This window comes from Aquarana catesbeiana, linkage group LG12 (assembly GCF_042186555.1).
Source record: "Aquarana catesbeiana isolate 2022-GZ linkage group LG12, ASM4218655v1, whole genome shotgun sequence".
In the NCBI taxonomy this organism is placed as follows: Eukaryota; Metazoa; Chordata; class Amphibia; order Anura; family Ranidae; genus Aquarana; species Aquarana catesbeiana.
Genome location: NC_133335.1, coordinates 75378185 through 75392268, shown reverse-complemented (window position 1 = coordinate 75392268; position 14084 = coordinate 75378185). Strand labels below are relative to the sequence as shown.

The 14084-nt window shown below is 42.1% G+C and overlaps 1 protein-coding gene across 1 annotated transcript in view; it reads right to left on the bottom strand.

Moving 5' to 3' along the window:
* Window positions 1–14084, bottom strand: part of SKAP1 (src kinase associated phosphoprotein 1) — a 695231-nt gene that overhangs the window by 81044 nt on the left and 600103 nt on the right. The window contains exons 10-11 of the mRNA XM_073608061.1: window positions 7123–7155; window positions 3211–3323 (exon numbers count right to left, since the gene is read on the bottom strand). Coding sequence (XP_073464162.1) covers window positions 3211–3323; window positions 7123–7155 — 146 coding nt within the window. The remainder of the gene's footprint in view (window positions 1–3210; window positions 3324–7122; window positions 7156–14084) is intronic.

Genomic DNA, 14084 nt, shown 5'->3' with positions numbered 1-14084 from the left:
GTCCTGGTTATATCAGTCAGGGGCTTGACCAGAGAGGAGAAGTTACGAATAAACTTCCGATAATAGTTGGCAAAGCCAAGAAAACGCTGCAGACGACGTAATCCCACGGGTCGAGGCCACTGTAGGACCGCTGAAAGTTTCTCTGGGTCCATCGAAAAACCAGCAGTGGAAATGACATAGCCCAGGAATTTAACCTGTTCACAATGGAATTCGCACTTTTCCAATTTACAATAGAGATTGTTCTCTCTTAGTCTCTGAAGCACATGACAGACATCTGTGTGGTGGCCATCCAGGGACTTGGAAAATATGAGGATATCGTCGAGATAAACCACCACACATAACTGCAACAAACGGCTTGACCTTTGTCAAAGACATCGCTAAGAGCGTGGTACTCCTCCAGCAGGGAGGAGAGTGAAGAGGTGCACAGGACCTTGGCTACCTTCTGGAAGCATCTCTCACTGCACTGTGGCGACCAGGACAGAACCTCAGCACGGAGCCAATCAAAAGAAGGGTTGTGCCTCTGTAACCAAGGATAACCAATAACCAGCAGAAACTTAGGTGGGGAAATAACTTGAAATTGGATTATCTCATGGTGAAGGGCCCCTACGGCCATGGACAACGGAACAGTCTCATGAGTCACATGTGTAGGCTGTAGAGGTCTCCCATCAAGAGCCTCAATGGCAAGTGGAGTGTCACACAGCTGCAGCGGAATCGAGTGCTCCGATACAAAGGCAGCTTCAATGAACAGGCCTGCAGCCCCAGAGTCGATCAGAGCCTGTATCTCGACGGATGACTCAGCCCAAGACAGGGAAACTAAAACCTGGGGCTTATCTTTCTGGGAAACTGGAGACGAAACAACGCCACCTAAGGTCTGTCCTTGACAGGACCTCAAGGTTCGGGAGTTTCCTGGACGGGTAGGACAATACTTCAAAAAGTGACCAGCCTGGCAACAATAAAGGCGCAATCTCTCCCTCCTCCTAAGGGCTCTCTCATCCGCAGAAAGACACGTGAAGCCCAAGTGCATGGGTTCATCTTCACAGACTGACTCGGTATCAGGAGGCATGGGAGGTGAGGGAGGCAAGGGTGGGACTGCAAAGCTCGGAGACAAATGTACAGGAGGCTTGTGCCAGCGCTCCTTAAAAGAGAGTCTTTCTCTGAGTCTGGAGTCAATGAGGATGGCAAATGTGATCAACCTCTCCAGCTCAGTGGGTATATCTCGGGCTGCTATCTCATCCTTGATGTTATTCGAGAGACCATGAGAGAAGGCAGCCACGAGGGCCTCATTGTTCCAAGCAACCTCTGCTGTCAGAGTACAGAATTCAATGGTGTAATCAGCAACAGTTCTCGTACTCTGTTTGATGGACATGAGGCTCTTGGCAGCAGAAGCGGAGCGTGTGGGAACATCAAATACCCATTTGAAGGAAGCCACAAATTCTGGGTAACTCAGGACCATGGGTTTTTGCGTCTCCCATAGAGGGTTTGCCCAGGCCAAGGCTCTCTCAGAAAGCAAAGATATAACGAAACCTACTTTGCTTCTGTCCGTGGGAAACGCCTGGGGCAGCATCTCAAAGTATATCTCAACCTGGTTGAGAAAACCTCTGCATTGAACTGGATCGCCCCCAAATCGCTGGGGAAGTGGAGCGGAACCAGACATGCCACTTATAGAGGTAATACTAGAGGCGAGTGCCTGCACAGAGACTGGAGCAGCAGCAGGGATGGTCTGCAACACAGGTTGTTTGTAAGGCCAAACTGATCTATGCAGTGATCTTGGTCATCCAATCTGGAAAAAAAATTACCAACAAGTGGACTGACTGCATCTTCTGAATTCATGGCCTTCGCCTACTGTCAGAAACCATGAATCAGACCAAGACAGAAGTACAGTTAATCACACTTGTTTAATAATAATAAAAAGGTAAACAGAGTAAGCATAGTCAATACATAGCCAGAGTTCAGTAACCAGATCGGGTAGTCAGCCAATGCCAATGTCAGAGAGCCAGAGATCAACGTAGTAGTACAGCAAGCAGGATCAGGAGCCAGAAGGAACGTCAGCCGAGCAAGTCTTCAACAGGAACGCAGGAGAAAGTCTCTGAGATGTGGCCAAAGGCGAAGGCAGAGATGAAGTTAGCTGGACGGCTTTAAGTAGCCAGGACTGACGAGCAGATCATCAACAACTGAGTCACTGTGGAGAGAAAGGAGCTGGCAATTAGCTGACAGCTGAGCGGCCAGCTCAGAGAAGGAAGGGCTGAGCCCAGCCCTGACAGTTTGACACTTGTCAGATATGGCCATCCATGGATTTTTTACTGAGGTCCAGCATAAATCATATCATATACATATTTTTATCCATTCAACAGCTTTCGCGATTCATTCGCTTTCTCGGTATCTGCACCATAAACACGCATAGTCCGCATGCCAGGGTGCCTTTTTTCTGCATGTGAACCATGTGTATCGCTACCCCTTATTGTCTGGGAGTTGTCTTTTTGTTAATAGGGTTGAGAGTTTGTGAACATGTGCCACATTTGGGAAGTTCTTTTGTATGCTAGCATCACAAGTATCCCCCTGGGTCCACGTTTTGTCTTGTTGGCTATTATTGTTTCTTGTATTGGGATTGATCATCTAGTCAGTGAGAATGGGCCAAAAATTGTCAGCTGAACTGTGCCTGCATCCAATCAGATACAGGCACTGTTTGGGCATTTTGACAGCTGGAGGCGGCGAGTTTTAGAATACAATAACTGCAGCAAGAGAGATTTGTCCATCTGCCCTGTTTAGTGTGAATGGGGGGGAACTGTTCGATTTTTTTTTTATTTAAATCTGCGCACTGAGTGAAAAAAAAATGTGTATATGGCCTGTTTAAGTGAACTTTGGCTGGATAAGGAAGTTGGCTGCATCGCATACATGGGCTGATCACTAGCTTGTTCAGATTTAAAACAACCTGGTCTGCAAGGCAGCTGGCCAATGTATTGGTAGCTGTAGAAGAGTATTACTTTAATTACTTATTTCAGCTATCTTGCTTTCTATTTCACAGCTTTGTGAACACATGGTCTTAACATTTTTGTTATAATTCCCAATTCAGAATAGACATTATGTATGGTGGTCAGATCTATGATATCTAAAATGTTATTAAGCATGCACAAGAAACAAAAGAGAGGTCAAAGCACATCTACCATTACTATATTCCTAAGCAATGTTTCTGTCTACTCTAGAGTATTTCACCTTGCTCAAAATACGGATGATGTCTCCACGCTGAAATGACAGCTCATCACTCTTGTCACTCGTGCAATCCCAGAGTCCCTGGTAATAATCTGCATAATTAATTATGGATCCGCCTGTTGGAAAAAAAATTAGTACAAAACACTTAATGCTGTCAAAGGCACTTGCTACAGTCATTTCCCATTTCACTTACCAGGGGTCATTTCTAAACACGAATAAAAACAAATAGATCATTATATACAATATATCATACATAGTACAGCAAAATGATGATATTCATTTTATAGGCTGATAATTTAAATTAAAAACCCTAAGATACAAGTAAATCTTTAAAAGCATGCTAATAATATTCAGAAAAATGTCAAAATTCCCCCACCTTACAGGACTGTTTTATGTTATTTTGCATTTACATGTACTGTGCAGCAGAGGGCAGCCTCTTGTTCTGTGACAGCATTTCCAAAACTTTGATTTATCATGTATATCCAACAGGACTACTAGTGGTAGTTATTCACATTTAACTGCACGCTTTCTGTAATGTCAAAGATGTTTCACCACTTATCCAGGTAGAACTGGCAGAGAAAATGGCAGCAACATGAAGCTGTCAGCAATTGTAGAGGCCATACTGAGATTGGAATGCTCCATAATGCATACCTCCCAACTTTTTGAGATGGGAATGAGGGACACCTATCAGCAAAAGTATGCAGGCATAGGACACACCCCTTGCCACGCTCCCCTTATAGGAGAATTGTAAAAAAAACCAAGATTGGTTAAACCCACAAGTGCTTTTTTTACCACTACTATTCCTTTATATTGGCTATTGGAATTTACAAATGCAGCGATTTAGAGATCAGATAAAAGGTTTAGCACTGGGAAACACTTTTTGATAGATAAAAAGTGCATTTTATATACATCTATATACAGAGGGACATTGCTCCAAATCAGGGACAGTCCCTCGAAATTAGGGACAGTTGGGAACTTTGATAATGTGTATGTATGATGGGAAAAAACTCTCCTGCAGCCTCCAAAGCTTAAATTCCCCTTGAGATTATAATTTGGAAGTGATTTTAGTGATTTCCATAGGCAAAATAAAACATCCTCTGTAGACTGGTGAAGGTTATCCTTAGTATCAGAGTAATGCCCCGTACACACGGTCGGATTTTCCGACGGAAAATGTGTGATAGGACCTTGTTGTTGGAAATTCCGACCGTGTGTAGGCTCCATCACACATTTTCCATCGGAATTTCCGACACACAAAGTTTGAGAGCATGCTATCAAATTTTCCGACAACAAAAACCAATCCTTTAAATTCCGATCGTGTGTAGACAAATCCGATGGACAAAGTGCCACGCATGCTCAGAATAAATTAAGAGACGAAAGCTATTGGCTATTGCCCCGTTTATAGTCCCGACGTACGTGTTTTACGTCACCGCGTTCAGAACGATCGGATTTTCCGACAACTTTGTGTGACCGTGTGTATGCAAGACAAGTTTGAGCCAACATCCGTCGGAAAAAATCCATGGATTTTGTTGTCGGAATGTCCGATCAATGTCTGACCGTGTGTACGGGGCATAAGTGTATTGAAGGCCATACACAGTTGAAGGAAACGGGCATGATCCAATTGCTTTGCCTGTGGTTTGGTCCTCAGGATGTTTATGGAGAAGCAGAGAGTAGGGATGCGATCAGGCATGTTCAGATCCTAGTTGGAACCCACCTACACTATTCTGCCAGAAAGCTGTTCTCCACCCCACGGCCACACATATACACACTCTTTGTATATGGGCAGCTGCGGGCTGGGGAATGTCTGGGCCTCTTAAAACTGGCTCTGTACAGTGATAACTTCCAGGCGGGATAGCTCAGGTAGGTTCGGACCAGGATCTGAACACAACTGAGCTCATCCCTAGTGGGTTGTCCAATTGCCTTGATAAGCCTCAGGCAGTAATGTCTTCAGCTATCTCATAAAAAAATAGGATTAATAACTTACCTGTAAAAACGCTTTCTTAAAGTACAATCACAGGACAAAGAATTGGTTAATTCATGGACTAATGGGTAAAGCTCTCTACCTCAATTGGTTAATGATTTAACCATCCTTGTGTCCTGTGATGTATGATAAAGAAATATGAGTTATTTACATACAGTAAACACTATTATAGTAGTTCTCCACTCACTCTCACCTGAATGGGCCCAGGAGCTGCATCAGATCTCTGCTGCCTCTCGCTGAGCCTCTCTAAACTTAAGTTGTGACTGGAATGTACCTTTAAAGTGATCCACAAATATGGTACTGCATATATATTGTTACTTGTGGGTCTTCCTGAACAGACGTTGATGTAGAGGAAAAGCATGGCTGAAGCCAAGGAGTGGCAAGATTCAAAGGGCAGTTTTTGGTAAAAGTCCTCCCTCATACGCAAGTGGCTTATACTAGCTGGATGATTTTAAGAACCTTGCAACTATTTTTGAAATGTTAGCCTATGCTAAATGGTGGTTGACATGCAGACAAATTCGTAATGGAAAATGTTTCCTTTGAAAATTTAAATTAGAATTTGCTTTCGGTGCTGTCTTGTGTACTGCTTTTACAACAACTGGAACTCTTAATTTATTTGAAAAAGAAGCCTCAATAGAAGTTAGCAAAGCTTGTTAAATCCCTTATGGGATAATAGTGTATAACTCAATATCTTTTCTGTTTGGTTGACATGAAAACTACCTTTTCTGGTTAAATAATATATATATGTAAAAAAAAAATCCCTTATGGGACTATGTGCATATAACATTTCTCCCCATTAAAATCGTTGGTGCAGAATGGAGGCTGCAGGCTTAGACATTTATTTGTACAAATGGATCAGAGGAATCCCATGGATGCAGGGCAAGAAGGGCTACAGAATTCAGAGGGGGCTGCGGCTTCAGTGCCTCCTCTATCCTCTTCTTGTCAGGGCTGGGCTTCTGCTATTACTCTCTTCTCAATGCTCAAGGCTGCTCAGTAGCAGTTAATTACTAACCACTCATTGTTTCCACAGTGGCTCACCTGGTTACCATTACCTGCCCCATTAGTCCAGCTCCTTTTTGCTATTTAAACTGCCTTGCTTATCCCCTCTGTGCTTTTCGGTCAACATCTCCAGTGTGTCGCTGCTGTGTTTCTGTGTATGACTTTGCCTCGCGAATCTCTTTGCTGATTTCTGATCCTGATTTTTGGCTTCTGACAATGCTGACTTCTGGCTTCCTGATTCTGGCTCATCGAAATACTTCCAAACCCTGGCTTCTGTTTTTGACTATGCTCCTGATCTGTTTTTTTTTCTTTTTTCCTTTATTTTTTATTTTTTTCTTTTTTTTTTCTGATCTGATCTGTTATTTTTGCTGTTACATTAAGCCTAGGTTCACACTAATGTGATGCGGGAACCAGTGCGATTACAGCACTGATTCCTGCATCGCATCTCTCCCACAGGCAGTTCACACTGCCTTCTGTGAACCGCTGTGGGTGTCATTACATTGTTAATTGGGCGAGAACACCCATGCAATTTTGATTCTAGTGCGGGGAAAAACAAGTCCCTGCACTTTTTTCTGTGTGAATCTGATGCGAGTTCAGCCATACAACTGTATGGCTGAACTCGTATCTCACAGACATCGCATGTGATCGGCACCGCAGGTGCGGGTGTGGATCACATGCAATATCTGTTATCGCACTAGTGTGAAGCTAGGCTAAAGGTGTGATTTTTAACTACATTTTCTGTCTCTGCCTAGTTTATGGTTTCTGAAACCTCTATAGGAATGCCCATAATTTTGGCTTCTGCCTGGGGTGGAGCTACAATCAGCACTAACTAATAAACATTTTATTTGATTTTCAAACCACAGCACTGATTTTAATAGGGACAAGTGCTGACTTACAATGTAATACAAGTGCATTTATTTTTCACAAACTTTCCATACCTTCTAGATTTAAATCATAATCTTCTTCATCACCTGTGAAAAAAAAAAAAGTTTACAGATTAAGTCACAGCAAGTATCATTCCACTACCAGACTGACCATTCCCCCACAATATTACACAGATGTCTATATCATACAACATTTAACGGGGCCCATATTATTATTTTTATAATTATTCTTAAGGATTTAGACTGAGCCAATTTGTTCAGCACTTTACAAAGTAAATATACAGTACAGGTATGGACAAGAGAATAGGAGGGCCCAACTTAATTTTGGCAGAAATTTGCTACTTGGGTGGCCTTGTCTATACCCCCCCCCCTCCTCCATCCAACATTCTTCAATTAAAAAATGTTTTGGTTGAACAGTGGCTGCATCTTATCATGTAACATCCAATGCAGCATCTGCCAGATTGCAAAAGGCACAGAGAGAAATTCATCCACCCACACTGTATAGCAAGAATAGAGAAATATTTCTTGCAGCCCACAAGTATATGGACAGCTTTACAATCTAAAATGGAGGGGCAGCTGACACAAAAGGTAATAACTGTGAGGAACGAACTGATGGAGAAATACAGTTTTTAGTTGAAGGCAGGATAGGGAGATTGGATATGCAGGCCCAATCCAGCAGCCTTTGGATATCTGTGCTGACAGTGCTCTTTAAACCTGAATGCTGGTTCAGGTAAATATTTTTTTAACCTTATCGAAAAGGAGCAGGAACCAGAAACAGACACCTCTTGGCACCAAATTAAATTTTCCGCACAGGACTAAGAAACCTTGTGTCTATAACACTGAGCATTGAGCATACAGTACAACCCATATGGTGCAACTTATCTGGGTTATAATGCAGATGATATAAAAAAATGTCAATTGCATGTAATGAAATAGTTAAAAACAAATTGGGAGAAGCTAGGCTGCGATCAGCTATCATAGTTGTTTATTGAGGTATTTCCATACACAGGAGTGGGGCAAGATATCTGTATGGTACAGTCAGGGTGACTCCATAGAATCGTGGGTTGGAAATATGGTGCAGCAACAAGGTGCAAGTCCAGGGAGTAACACCGCAGGGCAGAATGAGACAAACAGCAGGATCACAAGGCCGCAATGTGGCATTGCAAGGGAGGGGTCCAGAGTCCCAGTACAGCGATACGGGCACAGCAAGGGACAAGGTAGCAAGATCACAGGGCAGCAATACAGATCATCAAAAGGATTCAAAGATTCTTGCTGTAGGCTCATTGGCTTAGCACAAGGATCCTGCAAGCTGATTAGCAGAGTGAGGGGCCAGCAATATCTACCAGATAGGGAGCGCTAGACCCTGAAAGGAATTGAGGGGGTGGGGGTTGGGTCCTGACCACAATTTTAGATCTCCCTGCGTAGTTTGTGGTTAAACCGCTTCTTAACCAACTTCATTAAAGTGGTGTTCCAGCCGAAATTATACTTTTTAAATAAAAATACTCCTATAATACACAAGCTTAATGTATTCTAGTAAAGTTAGTCTGTAAACTAAGGTCTGTTTTGTTAGTTTATAGCAGTAGTGTGTTATTTTATTAACTTACAGCAGGCCGTGGCCATCTTAAGTGTGGGCATCTGAAGCCAGACTGTATTTCTTCCTGCATCTCATCCTTACAGATCTTGCACATGCTCAGTGCAGCACAAGCAGTGTAATAGGTTTCAGGTCAGGTTTTCATAGCAACGGCAGTGTCAGAGGAAGTTGCCGCCCCTTCCCAGAAGGCATTGCAAACAGGAAATGATGCGATGGGCCACGGCCAGGGAGGAGGAAGTGAAAAATGAATACAGCGGGTATACAGTAGGTGCTGAGAAAAAAATTAAAATATATCCAATTCGTTTACAGTGCACAGTTTAGTGAGGGATGCTGAAGAGTTGTAAAAGTGGGTGGAACTCCACTTTAAGTTCCAGGCCACATGTCTTCGTATAGTTTCACTAAAGGCAAAATGTGGAGAGGGATTAGAACACATGTCAGGTTTTTATTGTTGTCTGTTCCCCTGTTAGGAAGATTCACCCTCTTTATTTGTCTATGTAGACACTAGTTCTGGTGACACCCCCAGGATTCACTCACTTTGGAGGGATTTCCCCACCTCTTCCCCTGACTTCTCTGTCAAGAGCAATGGCACAACGATCCACCCATCCCAGCATGCCAGAGTGCTAGGTGTTATCCTGGACTCTGAACTCTTTCAGCCCCACATCCAATCACATTCCAAAGCTTGCCTCCTCAACCTCTGCAACATCTCCAAAATACGTCCCTTCCTAACCCATGAAACCACAAAGCTCCTGATTGACTAGCACCTTAAAAACCGCTCAGCCTCTGCTACTCCTCTCTGCCAATCCCTCCACTGGCTGCAACTCACCCAATAAATTAAATTCAAAATACTAATAATAACTTACAAAGCCATCCACAACTCTGCCCCCAGCTACATCACTAACCTAGTCCCAAAATACCAACTAAATTGTCCTCTTCGTTCCGCCCAAGACCTCCCTCCTGCTCTCTAGTTCCCTAGTCACCTTCTCCCATACTCGCCTCCAGGACTTCTCCCGAGCCTATTCCATCCTATGGAACTCCCTACCTCAATCTGTCCAACTATCTCCAACTCTACTCACTTTTAGGCGATCCCTGAAAACTTTTCTTTTTAGAGGGGCCTATCCTGCCTCCACTTAACAACTATACTTTTATCTTCTTCATCAGCTCATCCCCCACAATTATTGCCTTTTGTATCACTTGACCCTCCCTCTTCGATTGTAAGCTCTAAGGAGCAGGGCCCTCTGATTCCTCCTGTATTGAATTGTATTGTATTTGTACTGTCTGCCCTAACGTTGTAAAGCGCTGCAAAAACTGTTGGCGCTACATAAATTCGGTATAACAATAATAAAAAATAACTGGTAGGGAAGATTTAGCAATCCTAGGCTGTGATTTTCCCCAAATAAAGGAGGACATGGCAGAGTCTATGGGTTAAAAAATCCTATGGGTAAGAAATATGGGTGCTGCTTCTAGAATAAAGACATTTGGGAAGGATCTTCATTTTGGAGTAATGTGGCCTAGAAAGATCAGGGAAATAGAACTCCACACCTGTAATTTAGATTCCATCTGTGTAAGAATGGGGGTTAAAATTAGAGGTACAAATTTAGACAAATTCTTCTGAATATGAAACCCCAAATATTTCAGGTGGTCTGTCATTTGCAAATGGGATCAGTGTAAATAGTCATAGGAGCTTGGGGGACCAATAGGGAATGTGTATAATTTTCCCAGCTCACTTTTAGCCCTGATAGGTCCCCAACAATTCACAACAAAGCTTGAAAGGAGGCCTGAGAGCCATCGGTATATACTAACGCATCGTCAGCATAAAATTACATTTTCTTCCCCAGGGAGCAACAGCAAGTGCTGCCAGTCAACAGATATTGCCTAACAGAAGAAGCCAGGGGTTCCATGGCAAAAGCTTTGTGGCCATGGCAAAAATTATACCCCTGTCCTGTTTAGCAAGCAATACCACCACCAAATGTGAGCCACTCAAGTGAAACAAAGCTGGGCTCACAGTTGTGGCATGGTATTCCCATTAACCACTTCAGCTCCGGAAAGGATTTACCCCCTTCCTGACCAGATCACTTTTTACAATTTGGCACTGCGTCGCTTTAACTGCTTATTACATGGTCATGCAATGCTGTACCCATTTTTTTCCCACAAATAGAGCTTTCTTTTGATGGTATTTGATCACCTCTGCGGTTTTTATTTTTTGCGCTATAAACGGAAAAAGGCCGAAAATTTTGAAAATAAATGATATTTTCTACTTTTTGTTATAAAAAAAATCCAATAAACTCAATTTTAGTCATACATTTAGGCCAAAATGTATTCGGCCACATGTCTTTGGTAAAAAAAAATGTCAATAAGCGTATATTTATTGGTTTGTGCAAAAGTTATAGTGTCTACAAACTAGGGTACATTTTCTGGAATTTACACAGCTTTTAGTTTATGACTGCCTATGTCATTTCTTGAGGTGCTAAAATGGCAGGGCAGTACAACCCCCCCCCCAAATGACCCCATTTTGGAAAGTAGACACCCCAAGGAAATTGCTGAGAGGCATGTTGAGCCCATTGAATATTAATTGTTTTTGTCCCAAGTGACTGAATAATGACAAAAAAAAAATGTACAAAAAGTTGTCACTAAATGATATATTGCTCACACAGGCCATGGGCATATGTGGAATTGCACCCCAAAATACATTCAGCTGCTTCTCCTGAGTACGGGGATACCACATGTGTGGGACTTTTTGGGAGCCTAGCTGCGTATGGGGCCCTGAAAAACAATCACTGCCTTCAGGATTTCTAAGGGCGTAAATTTTTGATTTCACTCCTCAATACCTATCACAGTTTTGAAGGCCATAAAATGCCCAGATGGCACAACCCCCCCCCCCCCAAATGACCCCATTTTGGAAAGTAGACACCCCAAGCTATTTGCTGAGAGGCATGTTGAGTCCATGGAATATTTTATATTTTGACAGAAGTTGCGGGAAAGTGACAATTTTTTTTTTTTTTTGCACAAAGTTGTCACTAAATGATATATTGCTCACACAGGCCATGGGCATATGTGGAATTGCACCCCAAAATACATTCAGCTGCTTCTCCTGAGTATGGGGATACCATGTGTGGGACTTTTTGGGAGCCTAGCCGCGTACGGGGCCCCGAAAACCAATCACCGCCTTCAGGATTTCTAAGGGCGTAAATTTTTTATTTCACTCTTCACTGCCTATCACAGTTTCGGAGGCCATGGAATGCCCAGGTGGCACAACCCCCCCCCCCCCCCAATGACCCCATTTTGGAAAGTAGACACCCCAAGCTATTTGCTGAGAGGCATGGTGAGTATTTTGCAGCTCTCATTTGTTTTTGAAAATGAAGAAAGACAAGAAGAAAACATTTTTTTTTCTTTTTTCAATTTTCAAAACTTTGTGACAAAAAGTGAGGTCTGCAAAATACTCACTGTACCTCTCAGCAAATAGCTTGGGGTGTCTACTTTCCAAAATAGGGTCATTTGGGGGGGTTTTGTGCCACTTGGGTATTCCATGGCCTCCGAAACTGTGATAGGCAGTGAAGAGTGAAATCAAAAATTTACGCCCTTAGAAAGCCTAAAGGCGGTGCTTGGTTTTCGGGGTCCCGTATGCGGCTAGGCTCCCAAAAAGTCTCACACATGTGGTATCCCCGTACTCAGGAGAAGCAACAGAATGTATTTTGGGGTGTAATTTCACACATTCCCATAGCATGTTTGAGCAATATATTATTTAGTGACAACTTTGTGCAAAAAAAAAAAAAAAATTGTCTTTTTCCTGCAACTTGTGTCACAATATAAAATATTCCATGGACTCGACATGCCTCTCAGCAAATAGCTTGGGGTGTCTACTTTCCAAAATGGGGTCATTTGGGGGTGTTTTGAACTGTCCTGGCATTTTATGCACAACATTTAGAAGCTCATGTCACACATCACCCACTCTTCCAACCACTTGAAGACAAAGCCCTTTCTGACACTTTTTGTTTACATGAGAAAATTATTTTTTTTTGCAAGAAAATTACTTTGAACCCCCAAACATTATATATTTTTTTTAAAGCAAATGCCCTACAGATTAAAATGGAAGGTGTTTCATTTTTTTTTTCACACAGTATTTGCGAAGCGATTTTTCAAACGCATTTTTTTGGGAAAAAACACACTTTTTTAAATTTTAATGCACTAAAACACACTATATTGCCCAAATGTTTGATGAAATAAAAAAGATGATCTTAGGCCGAGTACATGGATACCAAACATGACATGCTTTAAAATTGCGCACAAACGTGCAGTGGCGACAAACAAATAAATTTTTAAAAGCCTTTAAAGGTTACCACTTTAGATTTACAGAGGAGGTCTACTGCTAAAATTACTGCCCTCGATCTGACCTTCGCGGTGATACCTCACATGCATGGTGCAATTGCTGTTTACATTTGACGCCAGACCGACACTATTATTATTATTTTTTTTTTTCGCTTATTTATCTTGTTTTTAAACTGTTCCTTTCATTTTTTTTTTTTAATCATTTTTATTGTTATCTCAGGAAATGTAAATATCCCCTATGATAGCAATAGGTAGTGACAGGTACTCTTTTTTGAAAAAATTGGGGTCTATTAGACTCTAGATCTCTCCTCTGCCCTCAAAGCATCTGACCACAACAAGATCGGTGTGATAAAATGCTTTCCCAATTTCCCAATGGCGCTGTTTACATCCGGCGAAATCTAAGTCATGAAATGCTCATAGCTTCCTGTTTCTTAGGAAGATGTTTGGAGCCACTCTGGTCTCTGATCAGCTCTATGGTCAGCTGGCTGAATCACCGGCTGCATTCTCATGTTCCCTGTTGAGACAGGAGAGCCAGAGAAAAACACGGAAGATGGTGGGGGGGGGGGGGTCATTCCGCTAGGATTGCTTTTACATGAAAGCCGACCACTGGCTGAAAAGAATGATACCAAGATGATACCTAAACCTGCAGGCATCATTCTGGTATAACCACTCAAAGTCGTGAATGGCGTACCTGAAGACAAAAAATGGTTAACAATAAAACACAGTAAACGGTAAAGTATAAAAAATTGCATACCTGAAAAGCAAATATGATAAAACATAATAACAATAAAACACTGCAGAATAGAATACAGTAAAAAAGAGCAGAACAATAGAGAGAGAATAGAGAGAGAGAACAATAAAACGACAACTTTTTTTTTTTTATATTATATATTTTTTTGTGTTTTTTTTTTTTTTTTTTTTTTTTACACTTTTTTTTGGAACTGTAACTTTTATAACTGTAACCGGTTCCAGGTTTGGGTCTCTCAAAATGCGATGGCATCTTGGGAGACCCTGTGTTAGTGTGCCTAGTCTGTGCAATTGTGTACGCTAATACTCAACTAGTGTATGGTAGCGTTCAAAACATTCACCAATGCAAACCAGG